Source organism: Anopheles stephensi, chromosome 3, assembly GCF_013141755.1.
Source record: "Anopheles stephensi strain Indian chromosome 3, UCI_ANSTEP_V1.0, whole genome shotgun sequence".
In the NCBI taxonomy this organism is placed as follows: Eukaryota; Metazoa; Arthropoda; class Insecta; order Diptera; family Culicidae; genus Anopheles; species Anopheles stephensi.
Genome location: NC_050203.1, coordinates 76,700,200 through 76,717,219, shown reverse-complemented (window position 1 = coordinate 76,717,219; position 17,020 = coordinate 76,700,200). Strand labels below are relative to the sequence as shown.

At 46.9% G+C, this 17,020-nt stretch overlaps 2 protein-coding genes and 1 non-coding gene across 3 annotated transcripts in view; all 3 read left to right on the top strand.

Moving 5' to 3' along the window:
• The first annotated feature begins 202 nt into the window (after window positions 1-202).
• On the top strand, window positions 203-1,843 carry LOC118510856 (ras-related protein Rab-30). Its single transcript, XM_036053190.1, has 2 exons — window positions 203-532; window positions 608-1,843. The coding sequence occupies exons 1-2, from the start codon at window positions 350-352 to the stop codon at window positions 1,055-1,057; spliced, it is 633 nt and encodes a 210-aa protein (XP_035909083.1). The 5' UTR covers window positions 203-349; the 3' UTR covers window positions 1,058-1,843.
• A 183-nt stretch (window positions 1,844-2,026) lies between these two features.
• LOC118510850 (bone morphogenetic protein receptor type-1B) overlaps window positions 2,027-17,020 on the top strand; it is a 122,672-nt gene continuing 107,678 nt past the window's right edge. The window contains exon 1 of the mRNA XM_036053181.1: window positions 2,027-2,173. Coding sequence (XP_035909074.1) covers window positions 2,104-2,173 — 70 coding nt within the window. The 5' untranslated portion in view covers window positions 2,027-2,103. The remainder of the gene's footprint in view (window positions 2,174-17,020) is intronic.
• Window positions 2,768-2,840, top strand: Trnak-cuu. Its single transcript has one exon. It is a non-coding gene; the product is annotated as a tRNA-Lys (tRNA).

The following is a 17,020-nucleotide window of genomic DNA, read 5'->3' as shown; positions in this document are numbered from 1 at the left end:
TGTTTCACAATTTTTTTTTGCTGATTTGAAGACGAAATCATAGTCCAAATTGTTTTTCATAATTTAGAGTTGATAGTGAGTTCTATTTTATCACAAATCAATAAAATCTAAAATTGTTTTCATTTGTTTGTATGACTTTCAAACATTGAAACGCGCGTTATAAACACCTCTCAGTCGTTGTTGTTTGATCAAAATAAAGAACTGTCAAAGCTAATTAATTAAATCAGTGCAAAAAGCGACCGAAAAAAAATTGAGAAAAACTAAAATTCATCTCGCCGTTCCGTGTGTGTGTTTTGTGTCCACTGGGAAATAGTAGTATCAGGCTCACATTGTTCTACATTCCGGGGCAATGATGGCTTCGGTGCGCATACCGGAGCAAAAGATCATACTGTGCGGCGAGTATGGTGTAGGGAAAAGCTCCATATTCCGTCGGTTCGCGACGAACAACTTCGTCACATCGGTCGACCGGAAGTCTACCCTGGGGCTGGACCACTTTGGCAGGACATTCAACGTTGGGGACAAAGAGATCAAGGTATGGGAGGGGCGAAGGGAGGTGCCACTTTCTTTGTACGAATCCCTATTGTCATGCGTTTTTTTTTTCTTGTAGCTGCAACTGTGGGATACCGGTGGCATGGAACGGGTCGCATCGGTTACCTCCAGCTATTACAAGTTTGCCGAGGCAGCCATACTGGTGTTTGCGCTGGACAACGAATCCTCCTTTCACGCATTGTCCCAGCACATGCTGGACGTGGTGACGTACGCGGAGAATGCCAAAATTTTTCTCGTAGGCAATAAGGTAGACCTAGAATCGAGCAGTAACGATCCGCCGGTGACGGACGCGGACATGGAATCGTTTTGCGAACAGTGCCACAGCCTCATCAGCGCTACGTACAAAACGTCCTGCAAAACTGGGGAAGGGCTGGAGGAGATGTTCCGCGACATTGCGAGCACGCTGGTCGAATCGAACAGGTCGCGGTTGGAGCTGCAGGCACTGGAAAGCCACGGTTTCAAGATACATCCCCCGGACGAGGTGAACGATCCGAGCTGTCTGTGCTAGTATCCTTGGCTTGCGTGATCTACGTTTCGTGGTTGTTCGCTTTTTCAATTGCTCACACCTTTGAGTGGGAGAAAACCCCCCACTTTATCCGTATGATGATAAGTGGTTCCATACTTTTTCCTGCTAGCAGCGTTCTGCTTTCTTCCCCTCTAACGCAAAGCCGTCCGTGCGAAAGCGCTATCAAAAACAAGCATTTAGACGATTAGTAAGCTCGTTACGTTAATGTAACGGGTTGCATTCCATTTGCCAAAATAACAGACTCCTAAACTTACTAACGAGTGCCACCCAGGGCACATGCAACCACATAAAAAGTGCCATCGAAACACCGGTTTACCGGAGCGCGTGTAGGGAACGAGGCCCGTTCGGAGCGGAAGTGTTATCAGCAGCTTATTTATCCTGTAGCATCATGCGTTTCATCCCATTTTCACCTAACCAACCCCCGAACAATCATGCGCAACTATTGTAAACGGTTTACGATAATTTTAGGTATAGTAATCAGCATAATCGGTTGTAATTCGCACTGTGTTCGATTGCAGAGCATCTGATAATTAGAGCTAGCTTTCGTTGTTTTTGCCCCGTTCGATGTACAAGTATTTATCAATCACATCACATCTGCCTAGGGCTTAGATATAGGAATTGGAACATGAAAGGGCGATCTGAGGAAGAAGAAAAAAAACATGTAGACGGTCACCGAAAACGTACCGACCCCCATTGGTCGCGTGAGAAGTGGTCTGTGTTTGTGTGTGGGACGAAGCTTTTTGAATAAACTATTGATTGAATAACACACCGATCGTTTATGGGGGAGTCTATTGAAGTTGTATAAAAATCTCAACAATTCATTTACAAATTCTTTTGTCCCTTTAAATATGCTGTTAATTGGGCATGATGGCAGAACCACGAAAAAAAAGATAAACAAAACCGCAAAAAAACATCGCCACGCTTGTTGACATCCGCAAACGTCAAACGCGCTGGAAAAACAACGAAACATCGCGGATGTTGTAAAGTGATCGGAAATCGGAGTGATCGCGTAAACAATACAATAAATCATGAGTGTTTGTGATTGTGTGATGCTGCTGATGCTGTTTTCGGGCGGAATATTAGCGGCCAGTGATCAAGGTAAGTGCGGCAAATGTTATCCAGGCCGAAAAGTTTCGAATCTGTCGCGCAATTTCCTATGCTCGCGATCCCGACATTGTGGCTCCAGCATTGTGGAATCTCGGCCTGGGTACACACAGAAACCGGTTGCGTGAGCGAGACAACGCGAGGTTCACGGTTTGTTTGTGATGCTGCTGCTGCTGCTGCTTGGTGCAAGTGCATGTGATGTTTTCTATCGATAGTGATGCAACGACACGCTACCAGTGCATCGGAACTGGAAGGATGAAATTATTGCGAGGAAAATTTAAAAGATCCAATTCCTGCCGGAGCTGGGCAATGTCTAAAGGCAGTGGATGTGATGTTTTGAAGATGCTGCATGCTACCGAAGCGAGCAGGAGTATGCGAATGCTGCGATCTCTTTCATACGCGGAGTGTGCGCAAATAATGATCCTATAGTAAGCGATCGCCAGCCAGAAGTTGGGCCGACAACGTTTGTGCGATGGATTGGTAACACAAGGAAGAAGCGGACAGTAGCGGTGACCTGAGGGCGAGATCAACATTAGAAAGGGCATTTGATGATGATCTGGCTGAAGGTCGAAGCGGAGAGCTGTACAAGCCCGGCTAGCTCAGTCGGTAGAGCATGAGACTCTTAATCTCAGGGTCGTGGGTTCGAGCCCCACGTTGGGCGCTGAGGAAAATCTTTTTTACTGAAGGAATTCGACTGCTACATCTAAATGGCCCTATGGGAAGCATTATTGAAGCCAAGCCAAGCCCTCAGCGTAAACATAATTTATCGCCTACTTGCCATCATCGATCTCGGTCTAAGACGATCATGATCCATATTGTCTCTATTCCCACGGTCACCTCATCGATCGTCTCTGTGTCACGATGAAAATGGAATTTTCACACAAATTTCCCATATGGAGCTGTACAGTGCAAAGAAAAACTTTCTTGCACGTCCGCATCCCGTCCGGAGCGCTGTGGTTTGGTTGGGGGGTGGTACCTGGTTGACGGAACATGTCGCCGCCGGGTGGACGTATTGACAACCTGTCTTTCCTTGTTACAGCGAAAGGAAATGTTGCAAGATAGGTGCGCAGGATGAGAAAAAAGTGGTTACACATCTTTCGCCTGCGGTTTGTGTCTCTTCTCGCTGCGTACGTGAATCTGAACTGATTCACACGATCCTGTAGTGGATCATGCTGACAAGGGACCACTGACAAGGGTCGCACAAAAAGAAAAACAAAACCTCACACACACACACACAACCCGGTGCGCGGTTATAAGTTCCTGCATTATTTGTAATCTTGGTGCGTACGTGAAAGCATTCTCCTCGATCGGTGCACGCAACTAACGGGTATCGGGTTGCGATCGAGGACGGGAACGCTTGCAAGATTTGGATCACTATCGTAACAGCAACATACGGAACAGTATTGTTTGATATGTTCTTCTTTCAATTTAGTTCTTGTAGTAAATTTGGTTCTAACAGTAGACTTCTTCTTCAACAAGGTGGATCAACATTTCTTGGTCATCATTCAGGTGTGACCCTTGAACGCTTCACTGTGATCGAAAAATGTTGCAGAACACTAAGGATATCAGCATCAGAGATTCATGGATGTTTCGGAATTAATCTAGACTAGACGGCATAATCTAAATTCCGGGATAGGGAGCTACTACCATGTCTTAATCGGAGTAGTAAATTACTAGCCTGGATCAAGCTGGGCTAGGTTTCAACGCATCCTGGGCGAAGATTGGTTTTGCCTTTACCGAACCTTCGAAAAATGCATTCGTAAAGGATGCATCGTCCGAACTGTGCATCAGAAGCTTGGATTTTCTCGATCGATGTTCAAAGATATCTATCGAACAACAGTTGCAACGCATTAATCAGTCGTATACAAAGCCTTGACGAAGTACTCAAGTTAAGAATCCACCCTGTTAGCCTTCCACGGTTGATCTCTTAAAAAATACTTAAAATTGTGCTGCTCTAGGAAGCATGATCTTATAAAATATACGAAAATCACATATCACAACAAGTTTAATATGCTTGAAGTGGGTGTGCTGCATCGTAAGTAATGAAGCAATTTTTTTTAACGCTTGTTAGTTGATATGATTTGAGAAACTTTACTTATAATATCAGACTTATAAATAAACTTCCTTTACAATAAGTCCTTTGATGATTTCGTTGAGATTTGAACCCATTACCTGCTGTGCCTTGCTGGAGCCTTACGTTACCGTATTGGCCATCTTACTCTCCAGCTGCTTGATGGCTTAAATTCCTTCAAATCCATCATTGAAATTGTACGTTTATTACGCTTGCTTTTACAGCAATATTAAACCCCGTAAGGATTCTGTCTCCACAATCTCAGCGCGAGAAACTTGCCTGGCAAGCCTGCAACCGCCAATCGACTGTTTGCTTGTACCTGACTTTATTTACCCCCATTCGGGCCCATCTTCCAGACGATTGAGCAAACAGAGTGCGTATAAAGCGCGTATTTATGCAACCCCCCGAAGTGTGTTTGCTTGCAATTCAAATGATTGTAAATATTTATCAGCGGTACTGAGGCAAGATGGAAGACCGGTGAGCGAAGATCGCTCCAACTCCGATCTCGTCGCTAGCGATGCAACGACAACGGCCGGTTTTCGGTACGGTGTCTTTTTCTCCTGGCCGGATCATTTAATGCGCGGAGGCCAATGTGTCATACGAATATTGACACATCTTCTCGAGGTCTTCGCGGAGACTCCTCTCGTATCCGCCATATTGGATTTTGAAATGAGACGGTCGCTTCCTGCCGCGGAGGTAATTTTTATTTATTTTTCATCTCGATTTGGAATTCATTTACCCGGCCCGACCCGACGCGCTTAACCCGGCGCGTATATCATTAACAGCATTATGGGAAAATGTTTCCCAAAGCTTTCGGGCCACCAGACCAGTGACAACAGTGCCGCCACCAGGGAGCACCCGCTAAGGTAAGGGTTGGCACAACAAACGTGCCAATGCTGTGATTCCTGTTTTTGTTTCGTTGCAAGCGTGCGCACACTCACTCTGGGTTCTGGGTCAGGTTTTCCTTGTGCGGCCTCGGTAGCTGTTGAAGGTGCTTCCAGCTTCCATTACGCACCGGTTCGAACATAAATTATCGCAATTGCGCGCATGAGTTTTCCTTCCGCGCCATTGCAACGTGATGCGAAAGGCGGTGTCCCCTACCAGGTATTGTACCCCGGGAATGGGCATTCGTGTCCCTTAAAAGGCACAACGAGTCACCGGCGTCGGGATCACCGGCCTCGACATCGTTGCGGGACGTGCACTTTCGAAGGGCAATTTGATTTCAGTCGAGTGACAAACGTCCCTGATGGATCGTTCTTGATGATGGACGTGATCGAATGGCATTGACCGTAACGTTCCATACGGTTTCCAACGTTGGAGAGGATGGACAAGTGGGGGAAAAAGGCGCGCACAGAGAGGCGGGGAGATAATTTTTCTCGCCAAAGAGAAATAATTTTCCACGAACGCTTTAATGCTGTTATCCTGTTACCCGGGCGTAGCGTGGTGGAGGAACACGCGAGAGAATGTGGCAATACCGGGTTGTCCGTAACGGAGGGACATTGCGCGGGAACTACTATCGACCGGGTAAAATGTGTGTGTCCGTGAGAAATCAGGCGGGAACTGTACCATCCGTACCTCAGTGTCCGGGCCAAAAGAGAGCTGACCAATGAAGGTTTTCACGTCCATATTTTTTTCTTTAGCCTTTTTTTTGCTGCACCTGATAACGTGACGATCACATACTGACAACGCTGACAACCGGTGGCGCCATTGGCAATGTATTAATAGCAAAAGGAATTCCAACGTTGTGTGGTGCGTTTTTGTCTTCGTTCGTGTTCACCTGATTATAAACATGAGAAATCAGAAGTCATCGTGAAGGAAAGCGGGTCTCCACGAAGAAGAGTGTTGAAGCAGGCCCCAGCTCTCGTCGATGTGTGTGATTAAACTATCGATATCGTTGACGTGTATCGAGTTCCAGTAGCGAATTCCGGGCGATAATCTCTTGCTTGCTGGAGATGATTACTTCTCGCTTCCCTTTCCTACGCTACTATGTCCTTGCTTTCCAACTCACCAACAGTTGCGATCGCACCGAAGTATCGCTTACCCCCAATTCTCCGGTGGTACACGTGTCATTATTGTTACGGCGATAATTTGCTCGTCAACCAGCAGCCAACGTGCTCTCACTATTCGTTCGTTAATTTAGTAGCTCCTCGAGCTATTGGCCGGACCGCCGTTAGGTTAGGGCGAAGACCGGTTTTCCCCCGCGGTGAATCGGGAAGCGGAACGACCTTGGTCGGAGCAAAAAGGAACGGAGGCGTGTGATCGAGGCACACCAACAGAAAAAAAAAGAAGATTGGTTCCAATTGCGCCTTGTTTTCTATCGGCCAGATGTGTGTCCCATCCCAAAACGCGAACCATTCGCCATTGGGCGATGAACAATCAACGCTGTTTCGATATAATGATCGTGTTTTTGTTTTCTGAAGACCCTCTGCGGTGCAGAACTTCCCGACTTGCCGCCCGATCGTGCCGTAATCGATTCCCATTATTTCTGACCTGGACCTCTCCAAAAATCAAATCGGATCACTTGCTGTCCGGCACTGGGAGGTTGATAGAGAAAGAGAGAAAGAGGGAACGAGATCAGCAAAACGTCTTCGAATGGTTTGCTATTCGAGATCCAGATCTCGTTGGGCTCGTTCCCTTTTTCGGCGGAGAAGCGTCATCTCCCCATCATCTTAAGACACTCTCGAAGCTGACATCTGATAGACACTATCGCGTGATTCGTTTTTTTGTTTGTGTTTTGTGTGTTGAGTTGGTAAGAACCAAGCGCGGTGAGGGATTTGAATCCGGCTCGTTCTTGAGACGAGAAGTGATCCTCCATATATGCTTGGTCATCTTGGACGACTGCTCCGTAACTGATACATCCTGAGTGTCTGGTTGGTTGTTAGAATTGAGCATAAATTATATTGTTAAAACATCTAGAAATGCTAGAAATAAGTTCTTTTTTGTACGAGTGCAAAACAGTTTCTAAGTAAAGATCCAACATCAGGCTCTAGGACATACTAGGCGGCACATCAAACCGTTTCTCAAGCTTTGGTCCAATAGCAACTCCCAACCCGGGTATCGGAACGATCTTCATTTTGTTCTACTGTCTCCGCCGCCATCGCCGCCGCCATTTATCGATAGCGCAACGTATTAGGCGCCAACTTGAGTAGACGCCAGGAAGATCCCATCGCCATCCACCCGGGCTTGCTGGGGCGAAGAGGTTCTCTCACCCTGTTCTTGACTTCCTTGTGACGTAGTTGCTTGCCCGTCTTGTGAAATTAATATCTCCACTTCAAACGCCTTGGCAAGGTTTCCTGAGGTGGACTGTGTGAACCGCTTTTCTACGGTCCCCCTAAAACTTGAGGTTTGTCTCTTTTACACCGGCCGTCAAGTTTTGGCCTTTCGTTACGGTGTGATGGTTTGGGTTTGGGGAAAAAAGTTTGATTAGCAGCAGCACTGGCGGGAAACCTTAGGTATTGGGTATTGGGCTCCGCGATACGAGATCAAAACGGCGCAACACATGAAAGAACCGAACAACCATCCTGTACGTGACACGGGCTTTTTGTCACGGTGAGGACCACGAAATCACCGTAACGAAATACACCGCGAGAGCTTATTGAGCTAGTGTCTGTGTGTTATTCCTTTGTGGCGTTTTATTTTAACTCCCGCGCCCGCACTAATCCGGCACAAATGAAGGTTTTAAGTAATTTAAATATTATTGACTCTCTTTGGTTTTTTGTTTCATGTTCGGCTTTGGTTTTGTGGTTTCTTCCTTGCAACGGGGCTTCATCGACAATCAAGAACCGTGGTCCACGTTTGATGTTTCGGCCGTCATCAGTAAAAGTCATCATTCGGGACGGTCTTTGATATGGATATTAGGCATGCTTCGAAGCGTGCTGTGTGTCAATCGCGTTATCTTGGTGATATGGATTTTATAGTTTCATCTGAGTTCTGAGGTAGACACCATAATCCACGGCGGAATTAAGGAACAGAGCTCGAATCTCCCCCTTTTAATTGGAGATCACAGCTTTACGATCGGCCAGGCTAGAACCGTTTTACTGCACTTCACCGGCACAGTGGGAAATTATTGCATCGGAGGATGCATAGCAAGGAACAGGTTTATTGTGATGCACCACAAGACCAAAAATAAGGTAAAAGAAGCCCAATTTGGCTTCACCTCTCTGGTGCAATCGATCATGTAAAAAGTCAACCGCGACGGGTGCTCTCCTCCGAGCGCTTGGAGGTGAGAACCATAATACGTGTACGTCCAATTTTATGATCATCAGCCATAAATAAGTATCGAATCGTCCGAACCACACCGGAGCGAGGATTTTTATTGCCCTCGCAGTGCCCTCACACTCACCAAAGGGGCCAATTGGGTTCCGATTCGCGGATGATGGTAGTTTGTACTCGTAAATTATTATCCCCCGCCCGTTCGAACGCTGACTCCACAAGCCCACAGGTGCACATAGGTGATCGTGTCCGGGGCTGCATTTATTGCACATCCCACAACGAATGGGGCGAGAGAGTGGTCCTCATGATTTATGAGTACCGGGGTGACTTCAACTTCAACTGTGGCCCTTTCTGTGGCCCTTTTTGTGTGAGCGGCGCGATCTTGGCCGCAGGGACGCATTGATTAGGTCGGCGGAGAGTTCCATCACCGCAAGCGCAAGGTCCCGGAAAAGGTCGACGACTACTCGAAGACAGCGCACGGTACAGTATCGCCACGGTTTGCCGGTGCATACTAATTAACCCGGTTCAGTTCTCGCACAGCCAATGTGGTGCGAAGAAGTGTTAATAGTGTTTAAAAATGAATTGTATTTATAATGAATGATTATTAATCACTTCGCTTGGCTGTGCTGTGCACTGTATCGATCGGAAGGATCTCCTTCCTTACCGAAAAAACGTGAGATGGATGAGATATTTCATGTCTCTCCACCTTCTCCAGCTGGCTGTGATTGTGTGAAGTTTTCTGGGCAAGTTTCCGGAACACGGTTTACGGCAGGCACAACATTTCGTGACCACGATAAATCGGAATTAATTGCTGATAAAAACAGGGGGGATTTTACGATCGGAGAGCTTGATTGTATTGTTCCCGATGTAACTGACAGCTTGAAGTATACGAGGAATACTCGAGGATTTCTCGTCTTTAGTCACTGTCTGAAGTTGGCGGGTCACTTGCCGGACCGCCTTAACGTGGCCTCAACAAAACAGCCAAGATTCCCTTATTATCTTGGAACATGTACATCAATGCAATAAGGAAGCTTTGAGCTAGAATTATAAGCTTAATCTTCCTGAACCAACCTGTCCGTTGTTTAAACTTGATAACCAAAAATTTCTTATCGACGCCCGCCATTGACCACATTGAGAGCCATGAAAAGTGTTTGGTCGATTGCATGCTTTTCGCCATTTACCAGGACTGACACTGGCCAGATTATAATGTTGTGCTGCATTTAACCACAAAATGCTCTGAAGAGAATGCTCTGCGAGACAGAGCTTCTAGCATACAATCATCCCTGTCTAAAGTCACGTTCTCCAGTGCTAATGTCCGGTGTGCACATCATACTCACATTTGGCTAGCTGATGAATGGAATTATTCATCATTATGTTGCGGTATATGCGTATTCGCATAATTCAGCCAACAGTTCGAAAAAACAGGGAAGCCACCGGAGCTCATCCCAATTTGCTCGAAGTGAGGTCCTCTGAGCACCTTTTTTTTAGCAATATTTTATGCTCCTTGAACTTTTTTTTTCCTTCTTGGAACGAATATCTCCACAAAACCACGAGCATGAAGAAATAAATCCAACGTAAGTCGAACGGGATTTTAATGCATTTTCCAGTACGTAACACCCTACCCAGAGTTTAATGGTAATGAGGAAAAAAACGGTTACGGTCTTCCTTGTCGTAGTCCAACATTCAGTAAATTCTCCCTCCAAAAAAAATGAAGAAAGAAAGATGAAGTGCGCTTTTGAGAGACGTCAAGAAACTGCACCATCATCATCATCACCACCATCGTCATCGGTGGATGATCATCGTGCGTCGTCTGCCCGTGAGTCGTGATGCTCCAAAATTGATGCTAAAAACGTAAAGCGGAAGAAATTATGAGCATAAATTAACTCCCGAACACAAAGCGCCACCAGCAAAAGGCAACGGTGTGGTGTGGTGTGCGGTTTGGGATGTGCATTGTGTACCTGACCTGCTCCAGTAGTAACAATATTTCGAAGGCCGTCTCGTGATGGGAGGACAAAGATGGTGGAAAAACATAATCACTGAAAACAACCCCGTTAGCGCGCTCTGCGACTCTTCCCTGTTGCGAGGCCTGGCGACGAGGAGGTCCTCGTGCGTCTGGGGCACAACACAGCAACAACCGAACGCGCGCCCGCACGGACCTCGGGCTAGTGCGATGATGATGGGCTCCAGTGGCGAGATGATTTCAGGTTTGGCTGCTCAGCTTTTAGCTCTCTTGTTGGGCTCAAACAGCCCGTTTTGGTCAGCACATTGTGAGAAGTCTTGCTGTTGATGCAGTTTTTAAAGGTTGGTTCGCTTCAAAAGCCCCAAAGCGAAACATGGGAAGACGGGAAGACGAACGGCCGAACACGGGATCCGTTGGCTATTATTTAGAAGAGCTGCACAAGAAGGTGGTAAGAAATTAATTTTCGTAAACGTTTAATCGTTTCTCGACTTGCTTTTCACCATCGACGTTTTTTTACGGGCTCAGGTACGAACGATCGGATGTGGACCTCATCATCACCGGAGACAGCAGCCATTAATGTGCACATCGAGATCATTCTTACCGAGCGCAATGAAAATCACGTACGAAATTCAGCTCGAGAAGATGGTTATCGGTATCCACTTCTCGAGCGGAAGAAGGATCAAGCCACAGCAACTCACGGAGACAGTTGTAAAAGAAGGGGCTCGTTACATCGGAGCAGGATTGTAAAGACGAAAGAACGGCCCAACATGTGCAACACGATCATCCGACCGAAGTGCACCGATTAGCCATCGATCAGCGTGGAAAGCCCGCCACCGAAAGCGTTCGTCCGGCAGGGCAATCAATTTATGTATGTATCTAAAACATCGTTTCGCTCGCACGTTCCATCCGGGTGTAATTGAAATTATTCGCAACTGGAAGAAGCGCACCAGCAGCAGCAAGTAATTGGAGGCAGAGCCGTGTGATGGAAGCAATTTGTAGCGGCTGCTTAATGACGCCATTACGAAGCGGCGGAAACCCTAAACCATCTTCAGCCGGTACCATTTTTTCTTCACGCGATACGCGATGTTTTAGAGAGTCCGGCGGACCTGCCGTACTTACCAGTGTGATACTCGCGATAAAACTTATGGTGCGTGATTTGTATCGTTTTACTCGTTTTGCGCCGTATTAATACACCTGGTCTTTGGGAGATTCGTATTTCGTGACGTTGAAGTTGAAGTCCCAAAGGTCCAACGATCGAGCTTGTAGCGAGCGGTATCGATTTCCTTCTTGCAGTTGGAAGGCTTTTATGTAAATTTAACTGCCCGACAGACACCGCTACTCATGAGGCACACAAGCGGTTAGAGTGATTGCAGTTAGGGGTTAGAGGACTCCCGATGGAGCGTTTAGGGGTTAGGACCTTAGAAGAAGTTGGCACAGGGAACAAGGTTTATTAATTTCTCACACGAGATGAAACTACCGATAGGTACAAACAGACATTATTGTACGACAGAGAATATTTCTTTTCTTTAATGTCACACGATAAATAATTCCCAAGCTGGTGCAGGATCGGACTATCGGACACACACTCACGGGAGAGTTTGAAACGTGTTCGACTGGTTTGGGAGCATATTAATGTTTCGATAAGCTAGATACGTAAAGTTACAACGTGCGCGTCGTAATACAGCGTCGTTAGGTGCATGAAGTGCTTTCGGAAACACGTTCCGCTGGTGTTTGCTTGTTTCGAATACAAATTACTGGATGTTAAAGTTAATTTCACTCTCTGCCGTTTTGATAGCTTGGAAGCTAATTGATCCAATCAAGCTTGGAGAAAAATTCTTTTCCAACTTTCTGCTGACAACGCTGGCAGAAGAAATTGTCAATGAATATTCAAAGCCAAGAAAAAATGAAGAATAAGGCACGATCATCACGAACGAACCATGTCCAAAAGTTTGCGAACCCTCCCGTTCCAGGTCTCACACGCTCTTTTGCGCAGCGAATTTTTCGAATCAAAATAATTAATTATTTAAATTAGAAAACGGTGCGCGTTTGATCGACAGGGACAAGCAGGGTTGGCCGTCATTCAGGCGTTTTTCACCGTCCGGCTGAACTTTTGAACCGATCATCATCTGGCGCCTACGAAAGCAAAGGCTCTGGCCGGAATACGAAAGACATTATAGGTTTCAATTAATTTTGCTCTTTTCACGTGATCTTTTAAACACGTTCGCTTGCTGTTCCCACAACGTTTTCGAACGTGGACGATTGCGAAACTTGACCCTTGCGATCAAGCTTCACGGCAGCGTACGGTTAGATGTTCTATATGCTCAGGATAGAAAAGGCAAGCCACTAATCGGTACGATTTACCCGAAAAAAAAAACCCTCCTCCGTTCCTAACAATGGATGAGATGATGTATGACCCAGTTTGCCGAAAAAGGTTCCCGACGCTGATGGGCCGTGAGGAGACGGATCCCCGTGCCCAGTACAGCGTCCATTCATGGGGACGCTGATGTGCCTGTCGTTTATTGTTTTTGGTGTGTTTGTCTATCGCGGAGAAGGAAATCCTCTCCGTTTTCGTTTTACTCTTCAACTGATGGGATTTTTCGTGAATGATCTTCTTGCTTTTGTTTTTGCCAAAGTGAGGCCAAATGGTTCACCCAAAGTGATCCGATACCCGATCTTTCTAAGAGGGTTCACAACCGAACCGACATTGGAGTAATAAACAGTTATCTTGTCGTTTTTTTTTTGCTCTCCCCATCTCTACTTCTATTTGCTGTAAAATGCTCCAGACATTGGAGATTTTGGAGCCAGTATTGTTGTTTGTTCCGCTGCTTTATTTTCTCAGCTGCAGCATCCCGAGCTCAGATTCGGGCATGTTTTTGTATGCACACACAGATACACGAACCACGAACGTGATTGATCTTTATTGTACGAAGGATGAGATCAGCAGAAATTGGTTGCGATTGACGCACCACGGGCATCATCGGCGGTGTGCTAATGTGTTTTGCTGCGAAGCAATTTGGAGCCATTTTGAAGCAGCAGCAGCACTGTCAGAGGTTACCGCATCTTGCAGATTGTAGATTAAACGAGACGAGGCGCATGGAATGAGCATCGTCGATTTTTAGTTAGCATTTTCCATGAATGGAAATGATGAATGTACCTCGGTGGAGAAAATTATTGCCCCATTCAGAGTCGTCAGAGTCTAGGCAAAGTAAGTTCAAATGTCGGCATCTTACAGGGTTTACCCGGGGAAACAGAAACAGCGGCCATATGGCTTTAGGGATGTGATAACAATTTGTGTGTTGGCGAATTTTTTAAATAGTTTTTAAACAGTGATGTGTATATGGAATACAGTCTTGACTGTAAGATGGATGTACCAGAGCTTCCCAACATCTATTCTAAAAAAATGTTCCGTGTCCTAAGAGAGTCATGGAGGAACAAAATGCTCTATTATGTTGATAAAGTCTGGTGCTACTGCTTGATAGTCTCATTCTAGCGCTCAAATTGTGTGACAGAGTAAGGATAGCAATTGATAGAGAAATTCAATTTTGAGACCTTCAAGTTCACTCGATCCTCTTCTAGTCTGAAGCCTGATCGATATTCATGAACTCGATGAAGCCTGCTGACCCTACTAAAGCTGAATAGATTAGAGATTTTATATGAAAATAAGGTAGGGAATTATGAGAATTGTGTACACTTTACAATTGTGGACAATTTTACTTCTTCTTCTTCTTCTTCTTCTTCCTTGGCTCTATAACCTCAAGAGATCTTGGCCTGCCATATTTGCTGCTGGCTTTCCGTGACTTGGTTTTTCCCGTAGCTGGACAGTCTAATCAGCCCTGTGTACACAGTCCTGGAAGGCGGTCTGGATGGGATTCGCTATCGTTTCGGCCACCGAACCGCCTCCAATCACAGATTGTTGTAGGCATGCCGAAGCTTATTTTTGCCCCGGTAAACCCTGCCGATCTCTCAACGTACGGAAACAAGCACACGAAACCTCCGGTTTACCATTTTCTGCATCCGCATCTCGCGACCTGCTGGTAACTGGCAAAGAAATATTCGCCATCGAGTAGCAACCCAGTGCTCACAATTTCCCTCGACCCCAGAGTGCAGTATCGTTTGATCGACGATGCACATAAAACGATATGATAGGGACGCATGATGGATGGTAATCGCTTAGCAGCCAATCGGTGGAAAATCTATTTTCAACGGCATTCCACCGATGCGGGTACGCTATTCGGCATGCACCCCAGCTGGTGCTCGCGTCTCAGGAAACCCGAAGACGCATAAATAAGATTTAATTGAAAGATATCAATTGCACGTAAACGGTGTGCCCGTTTGGTCCGGCCATCTGTTCAGCGTGGAAAGCTTCTCGGTTGCAACTTTTACCACAAAAATACTGATGAGCTTCAGCTCATAATCAACAGCCTCTAGGCTGTGCTACTTGTGCCAGGCAGGCAGCAAACACCGAGATAGGCAAGCTCGCCGTGCTGATAAAAACTCGATCACTTTCCCGCAGGGTATTCCCGGCGATCGATCAGAAAACGGGGCGTCTCACATGCGCAAAAGGTCACAAGTGGTAGCAGCAGCGTACCGACCGTATCAGTATCGTACCGCCGACCGAAGAACACCAGCATCGCGCAAACCACACACACACACGCGATTGATAGCAAACTTTCCCCTTTTTGTGTCGAAGTTCGATGCCCGGGGGGGCTTCAGGCGACCTACCAAGCACCGGATTGATGCGAACACAGGCGCGAGATGGATACGGCGCGATCGCGGTGTAGTCGCGAAGATCGCACACACGGATCCTGCCGCCTTTTTGTTTGCCCTACAGCTTCGCCGCTTCTCGGATCGATCCATCCGGACCATCGTCCAATCTGTTTCTAATTAGATCGCTTACAAGCGTTTGCGGGCGTCTAATGGTGTCGGCTCTTCGGGCGACTGCTGCACGCCGATGGAAAAAGGTTCTAGCGCTACCGATCGGCCGATGGGTCGCGCACCCTGGGGAGCTAATGAACGATTAACGGAAAATCTGTCGCTTCCGCTCGGTCGCACCCGGACGCGGAGGCTGATCGATCGATCAGTTCGGAAAAGAGCCTTTGGCTTTGGTTGCTGACTGGCTGGCTTCACTGTTCAACCGCCACCCATTCATTCCATCTTTACACACAGCGGCTTTAAATGGGATCTGAATGGTTGTGCAATTATTGGCCTGTTTGTTTTTCGATTCCGTGGCTCTCCCGTCGGCGGCGGGGAGGCTCGTCCGTTTTGCGTGCACGATTCGAGCAACGTTGTAAAATGAGAAACACCCCATCAAGCCGAACGGTAAGCGCAACACCAGAAACCAACGCCAGATGGTCACATTGTAGGATGTTGCGCTACATCCTTGTGCCGTTGGGAGTAAAATCGCGGTCGCTTTTTATGTGCGGATTTTTTGTTTTTTTTTTTTGGAAGTGACCATGTTGGGAATTTAAACCGTTTTTTTCTTCTCTCCTTTGGCTGGTATTTTCAAAATGGGACAAAATTTCGGTACAGATCCGTCGGCGGTGTGAATCATTCAATGGTGTGGCTGTGTGTGTCGAACGGCACAGCATGGACCCCCTGGTTTGCAGGACTGCTCAATGTCGTGGTTTCTGGTTTCAAAGGACTGGCCTAGTTAATTCCGTTTTTAGGCACCCGGGGCCGATCGTTTAACGTGAGCTTTAAGTGCGAAAGAAAGGTGGCATGCCTCTTTTTTGTGTGTGTGGTCAACCTAATATAGATCGTTTCATTTTGATAGTGCGTTGTTTATTAATGAAGATTTATTCTTTTGTAGGTTCGTTCGTTGGCCATGTCCCAATAGCTAGCAGTCACTAGTGCCACCTGGTTGGTTGCACGCAAGCAATCGAGGCTTTCGAGGCAGCAAGTAACAACACATCGCAAAACAAACATTCACTTGAAACTGTTACTAAACGATCGCCCCTATTTTGCGTTCCCTTTCGCGTGCTACCGACCCGTCGGACCTATCAAGCCCTCACGATAAAGTGGTGACCATTTGTGCGACAGGATTACGCTCCAAATAGGCAATTGTGGGCCGCCTAATGTGCGCGCGCGCTCTCAAAATGCACTGCCACAGCATTGGATTGCGTGCGGATTGCGTGGTTCAGTAGCGATCGTACGGTGTGTGTATATGATCGGTCATATCGACCGGGTTTGCTACTGCACTTAACCGCACACACAGACCCCCGTTATGACAGTGTTATGAGCGGCTGTTGGCAGGAGGGGGAAAAAAGGAAAACGGTACAGCCGGTGCATAATTTATCCACTGCAGTCGCGGCAGTACATTCCGCACCGATTTGGCCAACAACAAAAGAAAGCGCACAGGAGCAGGATGCTGGAAAGGCCGGAGAGAGGAATTATTTATAGAGCGACATGCGTTCGTGACACGCACCGGGCGCACCGTTACCCGGTAGCTAGGTTGGATTTTGGAAACCGATGGATGCAGCAGCAGCAGTACACGGACACGGACACGGGAAGTGGGCTACTTGCTGCGGTTTTGCGCCTGTTAGACGATACCACCCCGACTGTGCCGCACTCTGCCATACCTACTGTCTGCGTTGTGCTT

Bases quoted from the DNA above. Each gene is read 5' to 3' on its own strand.
- LOC118510856 (XM_036053190.1), top strand. From the start codon at position 350: ATGATGGCTTCGGTGCGCATACCGGAGCAAAAGATCATACTGTGCGGC. The intron at 533-607 runs GTATGGGAGGGG...TTTTTCTTGTAG, and splicing joins TTGGGGACAAAGAGATCAAG to CTGCAACTGTGGGATACCGG.